The sequence below is a fragment of the Leguminivora glycinivorella genome, chromosome 17, assembly GCF_023078275.1.
Source record: "Leguminivora glycinivorella isolate SPB_JAAS2020 chromosome 17, LegGlyc_1.1, whole genome shotgun sequence".
NCBI lineage: Eukaryota > Metazoa > Arthropoda > Insecta > Lepidoptera > Tortricidae > Leguminivora > Leguminivora glycinivorella.
This window is the reverse complement of record NC_062987.1, coordinates 12,201,929-12,219,588: the sequence shown is the minus strand read 5'-3', so window position 1 is coordinate 12,219,588 and position 17,660 is coordinate 12,201,929. Positions and strand designations below refer to the sequence as shown.

General features: G+C 38.6%; 1 protein-coding gene across 1 annotated transcript in view; it reads left to right on the top strand.

Moving 5' to 3' along the window:
• The window catches only part of LOC125235602 (transmembrane protein 151B-like), a 109,342-nt gene extending 92,211 nt beyond the window's left edge, over positions 1-17,131 (top strand). The window contains exons 2-8 of the mRNA XM_048142200.1: positions 3,661-3,809; positions 4,740-4,991; positions 9,573-9,657; positions 13,460-13,625; positions 14,394-14,517; positions 14,594-14,714; positions 14,927-17,131. Coding sequence (XP_047998157.1) covers positions 3,661-3,809; positions 4,740-4,991; positions 9,573-9,657; positions 13,460-13,625; positions 14,394-14,517; positions 14,594-14,714; positions 14,927-15,832 — 1,803 coding nt within the window. The 3' untranslated portion in view covers positions 15,833-17,131. The remainder of the gene's footprint in view (positions 1-3,660; positions 3,810-4,739; positions 4,992-9,572; positions 9,658-13,459; positions 13,626-14,393; positions 14,518-14,593; positions 14,715-14,926) is intronic.
• The last annotated feature ends 529 nt before the right edge of the window (positions 17,132-17,660 follow it).

Below are 17,660 nucleotides of genomic sequence, written 5' to 3'. Positions count from 1 at the left end.
GGCGAAGCCCCCGCATGAAAGAAAGATCAACGTTGTATTTAAAATAAGTTGGTTTAGGGTTTTCTTGTGACCCTTAAGAGTAACGAAAAGGGGGCTCGGGGGGCGAAGCCCCCGCATAAAAGAAAGATCAACGTAGTATTTAAAATAAGTTGGGTTAGGGTTTTCTTGTGACCCTTAAGAGTAACGAAAGAAAAGGGGGCTCGGGGGCGAAGCCCCCGCATAAAAAAGAAATCAACGTAGTATTTAAAATAAGTTGGGTTAGCGTTTTCTTTTGACCTTTAAGAGCAAACAAAGGGGGGCTCGGGGGGCGAAGCCCCCCGCATGATAGAAAGATCAACGTAGTATTTAAGATAAGTTGGGTTAGCGTTTTCTTGTGACCTTTAAGAGCAAACAAAGGAGGGCTCGGGGGGCGAAGCCCCCCGCACAAAAGAAAGATAAACGTTGTATTTAAAATAAGTTGGGTTAGGGTGTTGTTGTTACTCTTAAGAGTAACGAAAAGGGGGCTCGGGGGCGAAGCCCCCACATAAAAGAAAGATTAACGTAGTATTTAAAATAAGTTGGGTTAGCGTTTTCTTGTGACCTTTAAGAGCAAACAAAGGGGGCTTGGGGTGCCGAAGCCCCCGCATAAAAGAAAGATCAACGTTGTATTTAAAATAAGTTGGGTTAGCGTTTTCTTGTGACCTTTAAGAGCAAACAAAGGGGGCTCGGGGGCGAAGCCCGCCGCATGAAAGAAAGATCAACGTTGTATTTAAAATAATTTGGTTTAGGGTTTTCTTGTGACCCTTAAGAGTAACGAAAAGGGGGGCTCGAGAGCGAAGCCCCCCGTATAAAAGAAAGATCAACGTTGTATTTAAAATAAGTTGGGTTAAGGTTTTCTTGTGATCCTTAAGAGTAAAGGAAAGGGGGCTCGGGGGCGAAGCCCCCGCATGAAAGAAAGATCAACGTAGTATTTAGAATAAGTTGGGTTAGGGTTTTCTTGTTACCCTTAAGAGTAACGAAAAGGGGGGCTCGCATAAAAGAAAGATCAACGTAGTATTTAAAATAAGTTGGGTTAGCGTTTTCTTGTGACCTTTAAGAGCAAACAAAGGGGGACTCGGGGCGAAGCCCCCGCATAAAAGAAAGATCAACGTTGTATTTAAAATAAGTTGGGTAATGGTTTTTCTGTGATCCTTAAGACCAAATAAAGGGGAGCTCGGCAAAAAAGAAATACTTAAATTTTGTTTGAATTAGTTGAAATGTGACAATATTTTCTAATCGAGTCAAACAAAATCCCACTAGCTGAGAGCTTCAAAACAATGTATGGCGAAAGTATGTCTCTCTAATGTCTTCAAAAAGTCCGCGATGGCACATTCTATATTGTCTATCTTTTACGGATAACTTACTAGGTATAAACATTTTTATGATAATACCGTAATAAGAAGGTAGCTGTTAGTTATTATTAAGTAGCAATTAGCAATAAGTACACGTTAAGCCACAAATGGCATGTAAAATCCGCCTACTTGAAATAAATTTATGTGTAAATGTTAAAAGTATTTCATTATTAATGACTAAAAAGTATAAAATAAATTAATAGTTTAAAAACACTATAAAACACGCTTTTATAAATGCACGTAAAAGCCAAAAATAAATTATGGATCGTTCAAGTTGTCTCTATTTGTGAGCTGAAGTTTAAAAACTATGTGCTTTTAATTATAATATTTGATTGTAAAAGCGTGGGGCGCTGGAACAGGAAAGACTTTCTTGTAAACAAATACTAATCCGAACTTCCTGGCGAATGAAGTTGCATAAGAACATAACGTTTACATATGCCGCCGGGTTACCAAAGAGAACCAAAGATATCTCGTCCACGAACAAGAACTCTGCATCCTGTCACTGTAGACACTTTCCCCTTTTGTACTTTGATTACCAGAAAAAAGCGGCGTTCTAAGTGTCGGTGACTGTCGACTCTCCTCGCTACTAGCGCATATTTTGTCTGAGTTCGACAAACTGGTACCTACTTTGAACACTGACTTTTAATTGATTTGACTGTTTAATGTAGAACCTACTAGTCATAGCAACTCCAGTTAGCGCGTCAATCTGTGTAACCTCCTTCCCGTAACATAGCATAATTTGATTTATCAGCAAGTTATACAAAAAGTCTTTCCTGTTCCAGCGCCCCACGCTTTTACAATCAAATATTATAATTAAAAGCACATAGTTTTTAAACTTCAGCTCACAAATAGAGACAACTTGAACGATCCATAATTTATTTTTGGCTTTTACGTGCATTTATAAAAGCGTGTTTTATAGTGTTTTTTAAACTATTAATTTATTTTTTCTTTCATTTACAATAATTATGAAAGTATACTATTGTATACTTTTTAGCATTTCTCACTTCTTCATTAATAAGTCGGACGCAAATTTGCTAAAGTGAAATGAATTAATTCAAAAATTTGTGATTACAAATGCTTTCATTTCGTCACATTCATTTTCCACTAGTCATTAGACTCATTAGTTTTACTAAAAATCCCAGGCCCCGTAGCCGAATGGCATTTCTTCGACGCGAAACGCCACCGACACACCGCAGAAATGTAGCCTGGCTCTGTCGCGCCAATACGCAACAGCGATAGAGATAGATACGAAAGAGATATTATCGTGAGAGTTTCGTAAGCGTTGTGCATTCGGCTACGCTATGTGCGTGGTCTTAAAATATAAATCTATCTGGCTAGCTCGTAAATGTTTCGATGATTAACTGTAAGACACGGTCGGTTATGAGTGGTGTTGGTTACATTACATTACGGTGGTGTATAAATTTACCTATAAGTCCCATATTAGCTCTTAAGCGGAGGGTACCTACACTTTATTGGGTCAATGTGAATAAATTGGGTCGATTTTTGGCGTTTTCTTATGGATCCCATATTCCTCGCTGAGCAAATATGCCCGCACTTAATTCGCCTCCTAAAATATTTATAGAAAACTTACCGGAATTGAAATGGATTGATTGGGTACATACCGTACACCGTTTGTGCCCAAATAAACATTAAAACATACTACAAGTCCCATGGTTCATTGTACTTACATGGTTTTATATTGTGTAATAATATTTTTTTATGTTAATACAGATATTTAAACATAAATATTTTTGATACCCGTACCGAAACTTAACGAACGCGTGACGGTTTAAAAATATATATATATATATTATAGCGTCAAGTTTATTTAAGAAATCCATTTTGATGGTTTGTTCATAAAACTTGTGTCCTTTGCGTATTGTTCGTAACACTTCTTATGCACACACAATTTAGTATACATGGGCGACGTCAAATGGGACAAAGAATTAAAAAATCTAAATGTATGATGCCCTCTCACTGCCTTCCGTAGCCTATGAGCACCAGAATTATACTCGCCCCTTTACTTGTTTCACTGGCTCAGCGACCTAAAAAGGATCTTGGCCTCCGACACAAGATCACCACTCAGCCCTATCCTGCGCCACTTCACGCCAGTTGGGTATACCGGGTGCGGACAGGTATTTTAGGGCTACCTCTCTCCAGCGATATCTAGGACGCCCACGCGGACGTTTTCCATCCGGGTGTCTCACATAATTATGCTTAGAACGGGTCCCTTTACTCCCTTTAGTCTTAAAATGTTACAGCAGCAACTGACCAAAGTTCTCTCTTCCAGCGTCCCCGTCAGCAGAGCTTGGGCGGTGTGCTGCGGCGCGAAGGCAATTGGAAGTGCTTCATGCTTACCCTCATGATCGCCGGCTGCCTCGGCTCCGTGGCCTGGTGTAACACCGCCAAGATCGATAAGGAGCTCATCGATTTGCATACGTGAGTAAAGAATTAATATTATTGACACTGACACACACTTCACAGATGTGACAGTAAAGCCCGACCGCGTAGATGCTGAGTAGGCGCTGTAATTCTCATATATGCGGTGACAGTTCAGTTTAGTATGAAGAAATTAGTTTTAATAAAATTCCGCAACATAGCGCGAGGTCATATATTTCTGGTGATGCCTTAGTTGATTCTACCCTACCGTATTCGACCAGTCACAATATTATTCGCATCGACGGAGATTCAACACGATACGTCACTTAAGCCGCGTTGAATTCCTCGCCTGGCTTATTAAGAGTCCTCCATAATAAACAAGTAAATTATTGACGTGAATATTTTGATTTCATTATGCAGAGGACCTATATTAGAAAATGATGTGATGTTCTATGCCTAGTCTTAAGGGCGAATTTCTTTTGGAATTTCAGATGACACTCGTAACGTCATTATTTTACACGAAACATGAGGTCCCTTCAGTATTGGAAAGTCACAAATTACAACATTTAAGGGTCACTTGCACCACTGAAAATGGAGGGTTAACCCGAGGTTAACCCAGCATTTTATGTGGAAATTGACAGTTGACAGCCTAGAGTTAAGCAGGTGGTGCAAGTGGCCCTTAGTAATTTATATTATTTACATATATGGATACTTATGTTATTTTTCTGGTGAATTCATTGTATGGCACAATGTAAAATCGGGTCACTCACGTAAAATTGTCGAAGATCGCTCGACATGTTTCGCTCCGTAGCGAGGAGGATTCACATGTTTAATATGTCAGTGTCTCACGGTAGTTTTGTTATTAAAATTCATTGTACCTACTGTGCGTTTAAAAATAAATTAGCTATACTTAGTTCTTTTGTTTTTACTTATAATCACGCTTCACGTTTTAAGCACGGTTTAATTCCAAATCAGTTTCTTCTCCCGCAGATTCCCCATAAAAAGAGTAGTGCGTGAGTCTCCCTGTGACGTCGGCTACGCGTACATACCAATAGCGTTCGTGCTGCTCCTATGTGACGTCGGCTACGCGTACATACCAATAGCGTTCGTGCTGCTCCTATACCTCGTGTATTTGGTGGAATGTTACCACAGCACGGCCAGGATTCAACTTGCCAGGCGGGTGGATACCGCCGCCGTCAGCGCCAGGGTGCATGCAATGAGGACCGCTACACCAAGAGTTTGGTAAGTGTGGCCAGTTATTTACCTACTGCCGTGGCTTGCGTGGTCGACGATCGCGCGTCTGTCGCCGTCGCATCGCATCGCCTATCATCCATGAATCGACGTCGCCCACTTAAGACACTTCTATAGCGATCGAAGATTTAATTTCGTCACGCCGCGTCGCATCGCCGTCGCGTGCCCGTCGTCCACGCAAGCCAGCAAGCGTAAGAGTCACCTGCAACAACGGCGATGAGTGTATAGAGCAACTTCTACTACGGTATCAACCACGATATTGTGAACAAGATTTATTTTCCAATAGAAATTGTCGAGATCTGATTTTTGGTTTTCGCAATTTCGAGGATGGTTCCATTGTAAAACACACTCAATGCACATTATTTAATTCACCCCTTATAATTACTGCAGCACGGGGAGCATGGTCGCGCGATAGACGATGAAATAGTAGGCCGTCCCTATCGCACTATTTGTAATTGAGCATGCTTCTCGTGCTGGTGACTAAATCAACACCACTTGTTAAAATAAAACATATATTTTGTTGGTGATCATGATTACAGAAGCATATAGACATACCTATGTAGAGCTCATGATGGAACTGACAAAGACATGAGATAAGCTACATTTGTGGTCAGAAGAACAATCGACAATCGTTAGTAGTTCATAGACGTATGCCACCTTCGGCCAACCCCTCAAACGGCCGTGCTGGCTGCCAATTATCCATTTTTCTCGTAAAAATACTAAAGTGGACAATTTGGACATATACTATCACATTACCACCTGCCATTCTAACAAGGCAATTAGTGCCCCAGACAGTAGTAAAAATTACAAGAGTCCACCTACACATTTCGTTTGAAACTAAAATAACAAGTCACGTATAAATAGGCCCTTTTAATTAAATTGAGAGCTAGCTGTTTTCTCGTTCTTGTAAGTTTTCATTTAAAAAACCTATTAAGTGCCTGTCTATATGAATATATTCAAATCTCTATTGTAGGTACACAAAGCAAACCTTTTTATTGACAAAAAGTTTCATTGGCGATATTTATTACAAATTACGAAAGTTGATTAAATTTCGTTCGTAACTAGGTACGTACGTTTCGTTCGTAAGTACGAGTAAGCTAGTAGTAGGTCGTACATTATATAACAAATACCGCCCGCCGTGTGTGGAAATCCCAGCAAATATCTGCTGGCTAGTGGAAAACGTACATGGTAACGTATGTTCCGGTTACCAATCGTGCAGAAAATACCCAAGACTTGAAATGTTTTACTTTACAGTCCCTGTAATGTGTTGAGAAGTTCAACCATAAAAATAGTTTTAATACCGTTAACTGAGTAAGCTTTTCTTTTATAGGAACATTAGGTATATTATCAAAGTATACGTTTGCTGATCTTAACGCTACAAAGCCATTAAAACAAGTTGCTAAAGGTACTCAAGACGGTAATGTTTGCGTCGTAATGTCATGAAACCATTTGTGAATGAAATTACCATATTGCCGATGTACCAGTATCTTGATAACGACGGCCCATTCGGGCCCACATTCCGATAAAGATCTAATAATGATTGCCAGCGGCCTTGCCGGATTTGCCCGCAATGTAGGAGGTATTTATACTTCGATTCTTTTTAAAATCCCTAGGTTTCACCTTCTAGTTAGCCTTGGTTCACCGCGCGAAACCCCACCCTAGTTATGTTTCTAAAACCTTTGTCGGCAAAACGGTCGAGTTTCTCGTAAAGTAATCACCATTATTGCTGAAGTTTTTACCGATTATAATAAAATGAGAACAGTAAAATGATAAATGGATAGTAAAGTATGCACTCAACATTTTATTATAGTTAAATGTAACAAGTTTTCTTAGATATTTTGTGTCATCAAGAAAATTAAGAACTTATTTAAAATTGCAAACGGGACTTAATCGCGTATTTACTATGTTTTAAACACTATGTTTTAAACACTAACCTCCGACGTTTCAAGGACGGCATTGTCCCCGTGGTCCCGGAGCAGACTGGTTAGTGTTTAAAACATAGTAAATACGCGATTAAGTCCCGTTTGCAATTTTAAATATGTGTAAAAATCGTGAAAGTTTGAATTAAGAACTTATAAAACAAGATTAAGATAACTATTTGGGTCATCCGTGTGACCCGAATTGGTCGTCAAGAATTACGGCAAAAGAAAATAAACTTATCACACTCGGAAAGCCAAGTAAATAACTTCTAATCTGATAAGCGAGGGACCAGAAAGGCTCTGAAAATGGTATTTTCCGAAACACGAAACGTATGCGCATCGATTTTTTACCTTTCATAACCTACAATCTTCTTCTCCATGCCAGGGTCCGCTTTCCTGCTCAATCTTCTCCACTTTTCCCGGTCTTCGGCAAATCTGAGGCATTCTCAATGAGAATTTCTCATAATCTACAATATTTAAACAAATGAATAACTAATAGTGACTTTGCTACCAGGGTACCAATTGAGTAGGGAGCTACGATTACGATAACGATATTAGCATACCTACATTACTTACGCGATTGTACTTGGTTTACACTGTAGACCTCGCTCGCAATATTATTAAAACAAAAGTAAAAACATTTCGACATCCATCGGCTCAATCGTAGTTAGCCCACGATGGGTTTAAGCGCCGTGCGGCGTACACGCTATTGGCGTTTACAACAATTTCCACATCATTCTGACGCTTCGGTGAACTATAGTTTACCTATAATAACTGACTGATATACGTGTACGTAAACACTAGCAAATCCTTAGTCAGAATTCTCGGAAACCAATATAAATACTTAGGTAACCATTCAATCTGTAACCGCAGAATGCTGTATATTCACCCCAGGGTAGGACTAATCGCCTTACCGCTTCACAATCGTAATTTATCAGTTTGTTTCCAATTACTTAGCGACAATCTGCTAGATTAATATCGATATTTTTATAGTGAATGTGAGTAACTTAAACCTGAATTATACCAATTGCAATATCGCTAAATGCTTAAATCTATCTTCTCTTTCTTTCTTTCTTTTTCTTCTCTTTCTTTCTTAAATATATTACGCTTGAGATCGTTTCTCAGATTTCAATTTTCATTTTCCTTGACATTCAAAAGTTATTGTATTTCTAGAAATCAAAGATAGAGATTCATAAAATAAAATAGGTACTCAGAAAAATCTATTAGTTATTACCCAAAGAACGTTTACGTTTAAACAATTCTAAGAGAGAATACTATCACTATAGCAAAAAGGTGTTTTGTACAAGAGATTCAATTACAACTTTATCAAAAACAAATCATCTCGAACCTTATCAGCAAATTTAAATGAATTCCACGTAATATCAAGGTCAAATGTCAAAATTCCTTTCGCAAACTTCTGAAAATATAATTAAAATAAAACAGCCCTGAAAGGTAATACAACTCAGCACTCAAGTCGACGTCTTCCAGCGAAATCAAAACCTCTTCGCTATTAATTATTTACATATAAAAGGGGAACCATTGGAACCACTTTATGAATTGCCTCCCTGAACGCTTCGCTATTAATAACTTATTGTGTAGGCCAGTATTAAAGGTTGAAAGTGTACTTTTACCTCTGGTTTCGGATAGATACAAAGCGGTTATAGCGGGGTCAAGTGCGGCTAAATGTCCCAGTTCTTTTGGCTAGTCTTTGGACCAATTTAAATATTAAGTAGGTATAGGTACTTGCTCGTTAAACTTGACCTCTTCGCGATGTGAATAATAAAATTAATAAATCTGTAGATCTGCATTTTCTATCTCAGAAAAATACGGGAAAGCTCCGAAATCCTTTGCTTTACGCGGAAAAAACTCCATTTTCAAGTTCGAAAGACATCCAAGTAGATGTTAAATTGTCGAACGTATAACCTGTTTGTACCTAGAAAACCTTGACACAAAATGCCATTCCCGGAAGACCAGATCAAAGCCATCCTACACTTACACATATAACACAGCCGGCCAGCTATATTGTGCTCCGTGTAATCGAACGTTTAAAACCAAGTTCGGTTTTGCGAGTAATTTAAGAGCCCACCAAAACTCAGACCACATGGACTAACAAGGAGTCGCCATAGCTGGATACGGTTTGGACGACGACGATGATGATGATGATGATGATCTAGACATGTCACCTGCGGTAATTCCAACGAACAAAAGAGCATGCTCGCTTCTCGTATGCCTCTGGTGTTATATATAGAAGCCATCAAGGACAACTGATTTCGCGTTGATCACTAAGCCTACCAAAGCAACGTTGACGTAGGCAATTATTAGGCTTTATAAGCGAAATACGTACTCTTTTCATGCATTTTATGTGGAACTCAACTGCAAAATCTATGAGGACTTTGAGAGCTCTGCTGTCTGTGCGTCATAGTACGTACTTTTCGCGCATGCACGATCAACACTGATAACTATGTTGACCGCTGTACGAGAGTTTATGAAGAATATTTTTGTCCAACTCCGGTAAAACATCACACTTGACGATTGTCATAAAGACGCTTTGAATGTCGTCCTTAAGGCATGCGTAAAGTGGGATGTTTTGCCGAATATGGATACATTTTTCTTGGCCGAGTCATTTCAGTTCTAATATTTATGTCATCATCAGGTGGAAGGCGATCTGCTACCATTACGTGCGGCGCAAGCGACAGGTGACGCGGTACCGGAACGGGGACGCGTACACCACCACGCAGGTAGGCGTAAGTGCACTTTTGTGACACATTCTTAATCATTGTTTTTATTTTAGGCTTTCATCTACGGGCAATTTCAGAATTTGGGTCCCCCAAACTAGCGTAAGTTGTTAACAAAAATTAACTCGCTGTCAGTTTTGTGACGACAATAAATCTGTCTAAAAATTTATTTTTTTCACATTCTGAATGTAGATTATCGCTTAAAGTTTATGTGACTGACACAAAAGCAATATTTTTATTGAAAATTCATGCTTAATTATCATCACAAAAATGACAGTGATCAAATTTTTGTTAACAACTTACGATAATTCTTAAAATGCCCTTATCCACCGCTACTTTACTTTATAGTGGCAGTGTGTAAACCTTATCGCTTTACCTATTACGTCAGGTAGTAGGTACGTATAGGTAACCCTAAGTAGTACAGATCAGCCATCTTGAGAGCTATCGGTTGACGGTTGGATAAAAATCTTACTAACTAGTTCATCTAAAGGTGTTTGCTTGTCATCATTACTGAATGCTTCTGCTCAATTTTTGGCTACGGCTTTAACAATCATCTGTTTTTTTTAACTATAAAATGGAAGCGAACCATTTTTACTGGAGGAAAAATTAAACCTTGTAGTTAGCCCAAGCAAGACAAATAGCTTCCTTTCATGATGCAATCGCAGTCACGGAAATGTTCCTTTGTTTCTTGCCTTTCTTTGTACTTTCGCAATTGTTCATTACTTTAGTGTTAAATACAAGCGAGCAATTTAATTGAAAAACGGGTGGGCAAGGTCACACCTCAGACACTGGCGATCAAATGTATGAAAGAGGCGCATTTCTAGCACACAGTCTTAAGCTCGTGTAGGTGAACGCGTACTATGCTTGTATGAGTGAAATATGTCAGGTCGACTGTTCGTGTTTTTGACAGGCGGTAACTGTGAGGTAACCGAGAGGGGGTGGACGGCACTTTCAGCGGGGAGCGGGAGTGGCCATACTGTACGATAGTACTCTTTATTATACTGTGGCAAGGTCGCCAATAAAAATGTGATGTTTATTCTTTTTATTTTAAACTACGAGTACGTCTTTGGCGACAAACAAGCATAGGAACGCTTGCAACACCACAGGTGTTAGTTATGCGCGTTGCCGATACTATATTCTGCCATTCGGCATGTGAAATTTGGTTTTATTCATGCAAAAACAAAATGAAATGAAATATATTTATTAATACATATAATCATACATACATACAATCACGCCTGTATCCCATAAAGGGGTAGGCAGAGCACATGAAACTACTAAAGCTTTAGGGCCACTCTTGGCAAATAAGGGGTTAAAAGAAAACGAAACTGTGGCATTGCAGTGACAGGTTGCCAGCCTCTCGCCTACACCACAATTTAATTTGGGGGGGGGGGGGGAAGGGGGGGGATTTTTATTAATAACAATTGTTAAACGATGGAATGGTGTATAAGAAGTGTCATGCAGTGGAGTATAAGCATCTGTCAATATACATAGTGTATCTCATTTTCAGCACGTTTCAAGTGAAAGAATATTGACCTGTTAGTAGAAATAGTAACGCACACTATTTTGACGTGAACTAACTTTAGTGTACGCATGCCATTTGATTTTCATTAATATTCACGTCACGTTATATATTACGTAAAGCACGTGATGTGACTTGCACTAGGGACTTCCGGCCCTTCGATTCAGGTAAAATTTATGACGTTAGTAATTGTCAGCGGTTCTGTCAAATACAGATGTAAATATCTTTTCAAATATTTTGAAGTAGCATTACTTGGCTGGTTTCATCACTTATCTTGGAAAGCTATGTTTGTGGTATTTACATGTACATCCATATGCGGTAAAGAATATTTTTGTGAGACCTGAATTAAATTTATTATTGTTATGAAAATTGGAACATCTAAGTATAGCTATGGTCCTTACTAGTTCGTCAGTAACTTCGGCGTTTTGTATGCTGCGGGGCGTTAGCACCCTAGATTTATAACTCCAATCAGAATTGAAACTGACATTTCATCACGACAAAATGGCGCAACTATTACCGCTTGCTAACATTTTCAAATTAGGTTTAAACATTCTTTTGCTGCTTTTGGCTTGGCAACGTATGCTGTGCAGTGGCGACATCTTTTTGACCTTTCAGTGTGCATCAAATCTGTTCCTTGATCTGATTTATAACGAAATGAAATGAAATATTTATTTTTCCAAGTAGGCATACTAACGCATATGAACGTCAAATTAACAAACGTTAATTAACATATCGATGACCGTAGGCTCAAAGGGCGTAAGGGACAAAATGGCGAAAATGAGTTATGAATGCAGTTATACTCAGATTTTTTTTCTCTATCGAATGGTATATTCAACGTCTCGATACCTTTGAAAAAATGTCCGATACGCCCTAAAAAAAGTCGTCATTTCTACCAAGTTTGAAAGAGCATTTTGTCGTATCCACCAAGCTAAAAAAATTTTTTGGGGCGTTTTGGCGTAACTCCCTAATCTCATGTACGTTACAGGGCGGATCATTTTTCTAATTTAAGAAATCTTTTAACGATGGGTGCGAATTTGGTGCTCTATAGGGTGCAAATGACGTAAAAAATATAAATAATAATAATAATGGGAAGTGCCTCCACAAATCTATCGTTGTATGTTTTGCTATGTACCCTCGTCGATATTTATAGTAACGCTACAGGAATTAAACTGCCGCTGAACATAGTGAAAAACTAAGAAAAAGAGTAAACAATTAAATACATCATGACCATTATGAGTTATGACCAATATAGTACTAAATAAGTAAGTTCCAAAACACTTTTTTAAATGTGTTTTTTATTACTTTAAATAGCTTTGTGGAGGCACTTACCAATAATTGATACTTTTTCATTATTTTTTAAGAACGGCCTCCACAAGAGGCATCTAAATCGCACCGATCGTTTACGAAAACCTCGAAAAAAGTATTTTTATACATTGATGGATCCGCCTACAGTACTCAGTGCTATATACGACAATTTTAGCGCACAATGTAATTTAATTGCGAAGTTTTCATTTGATTAATTCCAAAATAAACTTATGATTCCCTCTTAATTACATAATAATAAAAAAAATACGCAGTAAAATAGCAATTTACATGAAATTTGTCGCAGATTTAAAAAATTATTGTTAAGAATAGTGTACGACTTACGCCAAATTGTCCTCATAAAACAAGTATTTGTGTCCGATACGCCTAAATATTCATGAACTGAATATAGCTGTTTTTGGCGTAACGTACAAATCTTTTCAAAAACTCAAATTTTTTTTGGCGTAACGTACATCTATCTCTGTTATTAATCCACTTAGCGCAATACTTATTATTTAGTAAAAAAGAACTTAAAGATACATGAAAAAATCAAAAACAAGCACCAAAATTCATAAAGAAATAAAAGAGTTACGATTTTTATTCTCAAAAATAAATAGTTTTTTGGCTCTCCTGAAAAATCGTGTTTTGTCCCTTACGCCCTTTGAGCCTACGGTCATCGATATATTGATTTAAACTAACACGATCTTCACTCATATTATTGAATTAAAACGGGACTGACAAATGACTTGACTTGACTAATGACAATCAAGTGCGGGTAGTTCGAAAAACTCGTACAGCTAGAAGATGTTGATACAACTCCCAGGACATAATGCCATGCCCGAAACGTCGGGTTAAATATAAACGTAAGTTTTACGCGATCAATTAACATCACTTTGACATAGTTCTATACAGTGGCCTAGGGTTCCAATTGGTTGACTGTACCTTAGCCACTCAGTATTTGACATCTATTCTCTATTCCAGGTGTACTACGAACGCGTGAACACGCACAGTGCGAGCACGTCGTTCGCGCACGCGTGCTGCGGACAGCGCGACGCGTCGCGCAACCTTGTGCTAGACTCCAACACGCCCATTACTAAAGTGCGCTTCAGCAAGGGATTCGCTTTTGCTAACATTGAGGCGGCCAGTGGTAACTTTTTTATTTAATACCTACCGTTAAATCAGACCGTTTTTTCGGTGAAGTAAAACATCGTGAGAAAACCGGACTAATTCCAATAAGGCCTAGGTTATCCTTCGGGTTGGAAGGTCAGATGGCAGTCGCTTTCGTAAAACTAGAGCTTACGCCAAATCTTGGGATTAGTTTTCAAAGCGGACACCCGGCTACCACGAGCCGGCAAACGCGGGGACGACGCAAGGAGGATGATGACCTACCGTTAAATCAAAAAGCAACCCAATTAAAACAAGCCAAATTTTATTTATCGTGGTTAAATAAAATACTCCATTAAAACATTACTTACAAAATAAAATTGTCTACTCAAAAAATCTGCTTTAAATATAGCTATCTGACCCTTTAGCACAACTTGCGCTCTCGCGCGAGTCCATACTAAGTCGCGCTTCATGTATGGAGAATTGGAGATGGACTCGCACGCGAAAACGCTAGTTGTGCTAAAGGTCTGGTCACTAATGAGTTATTCTACTACCCTATAAAGAAATTTGTAAAGAGCACATGGACACTGTTTTCTTTTGTGTCAAGGCTTAAAGTAAGATGACAAGATAAAGATCAAAAAAATTATTTTAAATTATTCTGCGGTGAAGGCGGACAACTCGGAATGACAGAAAGTCTCTTTGAAAAGAAAATAACGACTGAATATTGCGCCATTTGGCACCTTTGAAGAAATGAGGTTATTTAATTTTCGCTGGAATTATTCAGTGTACTATTAAAATTATAATTTTTCAGAGTTCGAAGATCAAAGGTCGAGGTTTTTTGCGGAACACGAGCGATTCGATGACTTCATGGAGATGCGAGAGGGCTTGGATCTGATCGGAGTGAGCTCGTTCAAGGAGTACATGGTTGCCTATCGGTATGACTTTCAAAGTTCAATAAAATTGCAGCAAAAAATATTTTAGATTTCCAATAACATAATCTTTTGTCCACAGGGACGCCGATCGGTGCCCGTGGTACTCTTCTCAATGGTTATTTTGGACCCTGTCGTGTTTATTACTTTCCTGGCCTCTTCGGATTCTCATAGAATGTAACACCGCCTACGTACATTATACAGTGAGTAACTTTATAAATTTTTCCTACTTGAGCAGGAAAAACTACAGTCCGAACTTAAAAAGGCTACTCTTCCGTTTTAAAACAGACACCGCCACTGGGACATTATCTTAGTGGACAGTTTTTATACGCTGCAACTTTTTTGAAGTATTATTCCAATCTGGGTCCATAAAGTTATTGTATTACATGGTACTCAGTGTGTATTTTATTTTCAGATTACCAAGATATTTGGAACCAACTACGAACTGGATCCTAGTAGACAGTTGGACATCGACACCCACTTGTCTGATACGCTACCTCCTGTCCCACAGAGGAACTATGGTTGGGCCATAGCAGACGAGCAGAGTGCGTTGCTGTGCTCCGCGCCCCGCCCACCCCGCGCTCTTCCCCTCTCCCACGCCTCAACTGTTGATAGCCTCGAGCTGTTCGCAGCAATCAGGGAGAATTGTGCCTTAGTACCTTCTTATTCAGAAGCCATGCGCATCGACGCAGCACTTAGAGAAGATCCTGCAGAAAATTCTAATAGTAATGGAGTACTAATTAACGTGGAAACCGAGCCAAGACCTCACCGACCCGCCATAAAAGCGGCTTCCTTCGATGAGCCACAACGCAGGCCCAGAGCTGGTGTAACCAGCACACACTCTAGTCATAATATATCTGCCATTGCTAGGTCGCATGAAGCTAAACAGCAGAATCGGCGATCCTGGGCGGGAATGGTGTCTACCAACAGAACGGCAAGACAGATTCTCGAGGAAATCCGATCATCAGCCCCGGTATGCTACCAACCCATGCCAGAAGCCCAGGCTCCGACACGAAGTGGGGACAGTACACTATACTTTTCAAGAGAACTATCCCCGACTTGTTCTAGGGATCCGTTTGGAGGTCGATCTCAAACGACGCCGACTGACGAGCCTCCGTCTTATGAAGAAGCATTGAAGCTTCCTGCCTTGAGGAAATTAACTAGGTCAATAACAGGAACTGATTTGTCCGGTCCTAGAAGGGCGTTCCTTAGGGATGTCTTATCGAACAGAAGGTCTTGCCTTGAAGGGGTGGGGGTGCTGGCGGGCGCGAAGTCCGTGCGGCTCCCTAACAGCGACCCCGGTGACGAAACACCGCTATAGCGCTTCTATACACTCGTTCAATTATTGACTCTATGGTGCAATCAAATATACTCAACTCGTGGTGCCCGCGGCTTCGTCCGCGCTAAATCTACATTTTTATTCAGCCTGTACTTTATTTAGCGATATTAAGTAATTAGACGCCAGAACCAAGCTGTAAATATTGATATGATAGTTACTCGGAATTTGATATTTTTAATGGCGAACTACTAAAAGGCAATGTTCGCCAGATTTGTATTGTAACGTACCTATGTTAAAAAATAACGTAAGCGAGATGAAATTATACATTCAGAATACAAAACAGATCGATGGCTTTATAGAATGATGCGAATGGCTTAGTATTATGGAAAAAGTACACAGTTTACAGAATGAGCTTGCACAATTAATTATTTAGAATACAATAGGCGCCAAGTATGTATTTAGGCAGTAATACATTATGACGTGTCTGCTTGCATATTCTATTAATAAAGTAACTAATGTTGTGTTAGTTAGGATATTACATTTATAGGATCCGGGATCCGTTTAAGTAATGCATTAATTAAATTTTTCATTCCATCAGAACTTCCTCGAGTAATAAATTTTAATAATCTCATTATTACAACGGCCGCTTCCTTCGTTGAATCTCAAGGGAAGCATCTCCAAATAATGTTGTTTGATCATAGCCTCGCTTGAATTGACAAATGACCCTCATGGCTTATTCTAAAAAAATCTATTATCTTCAAAGAATTTCAAAAGAATTTCCCTTTGAAAAATGAAATTCTAGCTGTCTCATTAGCAGCCAGACCACCAATTTATTGTAAAACGGCATTTCTATTTCAAGTTGTACTTATACAAGTTTATTTCTTTCGTTACTGATAGGAGAAAATAATATGCAAAAAAAAAATGTTTTGTCCGTGTTGAAAACGGAACAAAACATGGGGATATGTTAAAAGTTCCTTTGAGTAACTTACGAAAAAATCCAACTGCAACTCGAAAAATGTAGGCCCAACTTTAAATATAAATGTTCGGAAGTATAAGGAAATAAGTGAATACTTTAAGGTGATTTGCATTGGGAGGAGACTATTGATAAATTGTACTGTACATAAATATAAGGCAGTGCCTTATATCGTTGTTTGGCACGGGGCTTTTGATACGTAGCGATATTGCGGCTTGTGGACTGTTCTGTGTATAAATTAAATTTGCTTTCTCATCAATTGTACCAACTTACTTCAAACAGTCGTAATTTACGCAATTGAAAAACTCTTGTAAATGTTCGCAACTATGGAAATAAATCAAATTATTTGAACAAATATTTTGATTTGTGTTTTTCATGTAGTGTGTGTGTTTTTTTTTTTCTTTAATACACTAGTTCTACTTATGTGATTTTTTTCATATTTTTTAAACATATGGTTCTAAAGTTAGAGGGGGGGGACGCACTTTTTTTTCCTTTAGGAGCGATTATTTCCGAAAATAATAATATTATCAAAAAACGATCTTAGTAAACCCTTATTCATTTTTAAATACCTATCCAACAATATATCACACGTTGGGGTTGGAATGAAAAAAATATCAGCCCCCACTTTACATGTAGGGGGGGTCAAAATCAAATCAAAATCAAAATAATTTATTCAGCAAATAGGCCACAGGGGCACTTTTACACGTCACATGTACATAGGTATTTAAAAAAATATTTAAAATTGAGTTGAAATTACAATTGATACTATTATATACTAATTCTAAGGTCTAACTAAAGTTAACTCTATACAATTAATTAGAGATGTAGAAGGTCTCTAAATGTCGAATTACAACCAAGAACTACACTAAATTTTAATATAAAAAGTACAAATACAAA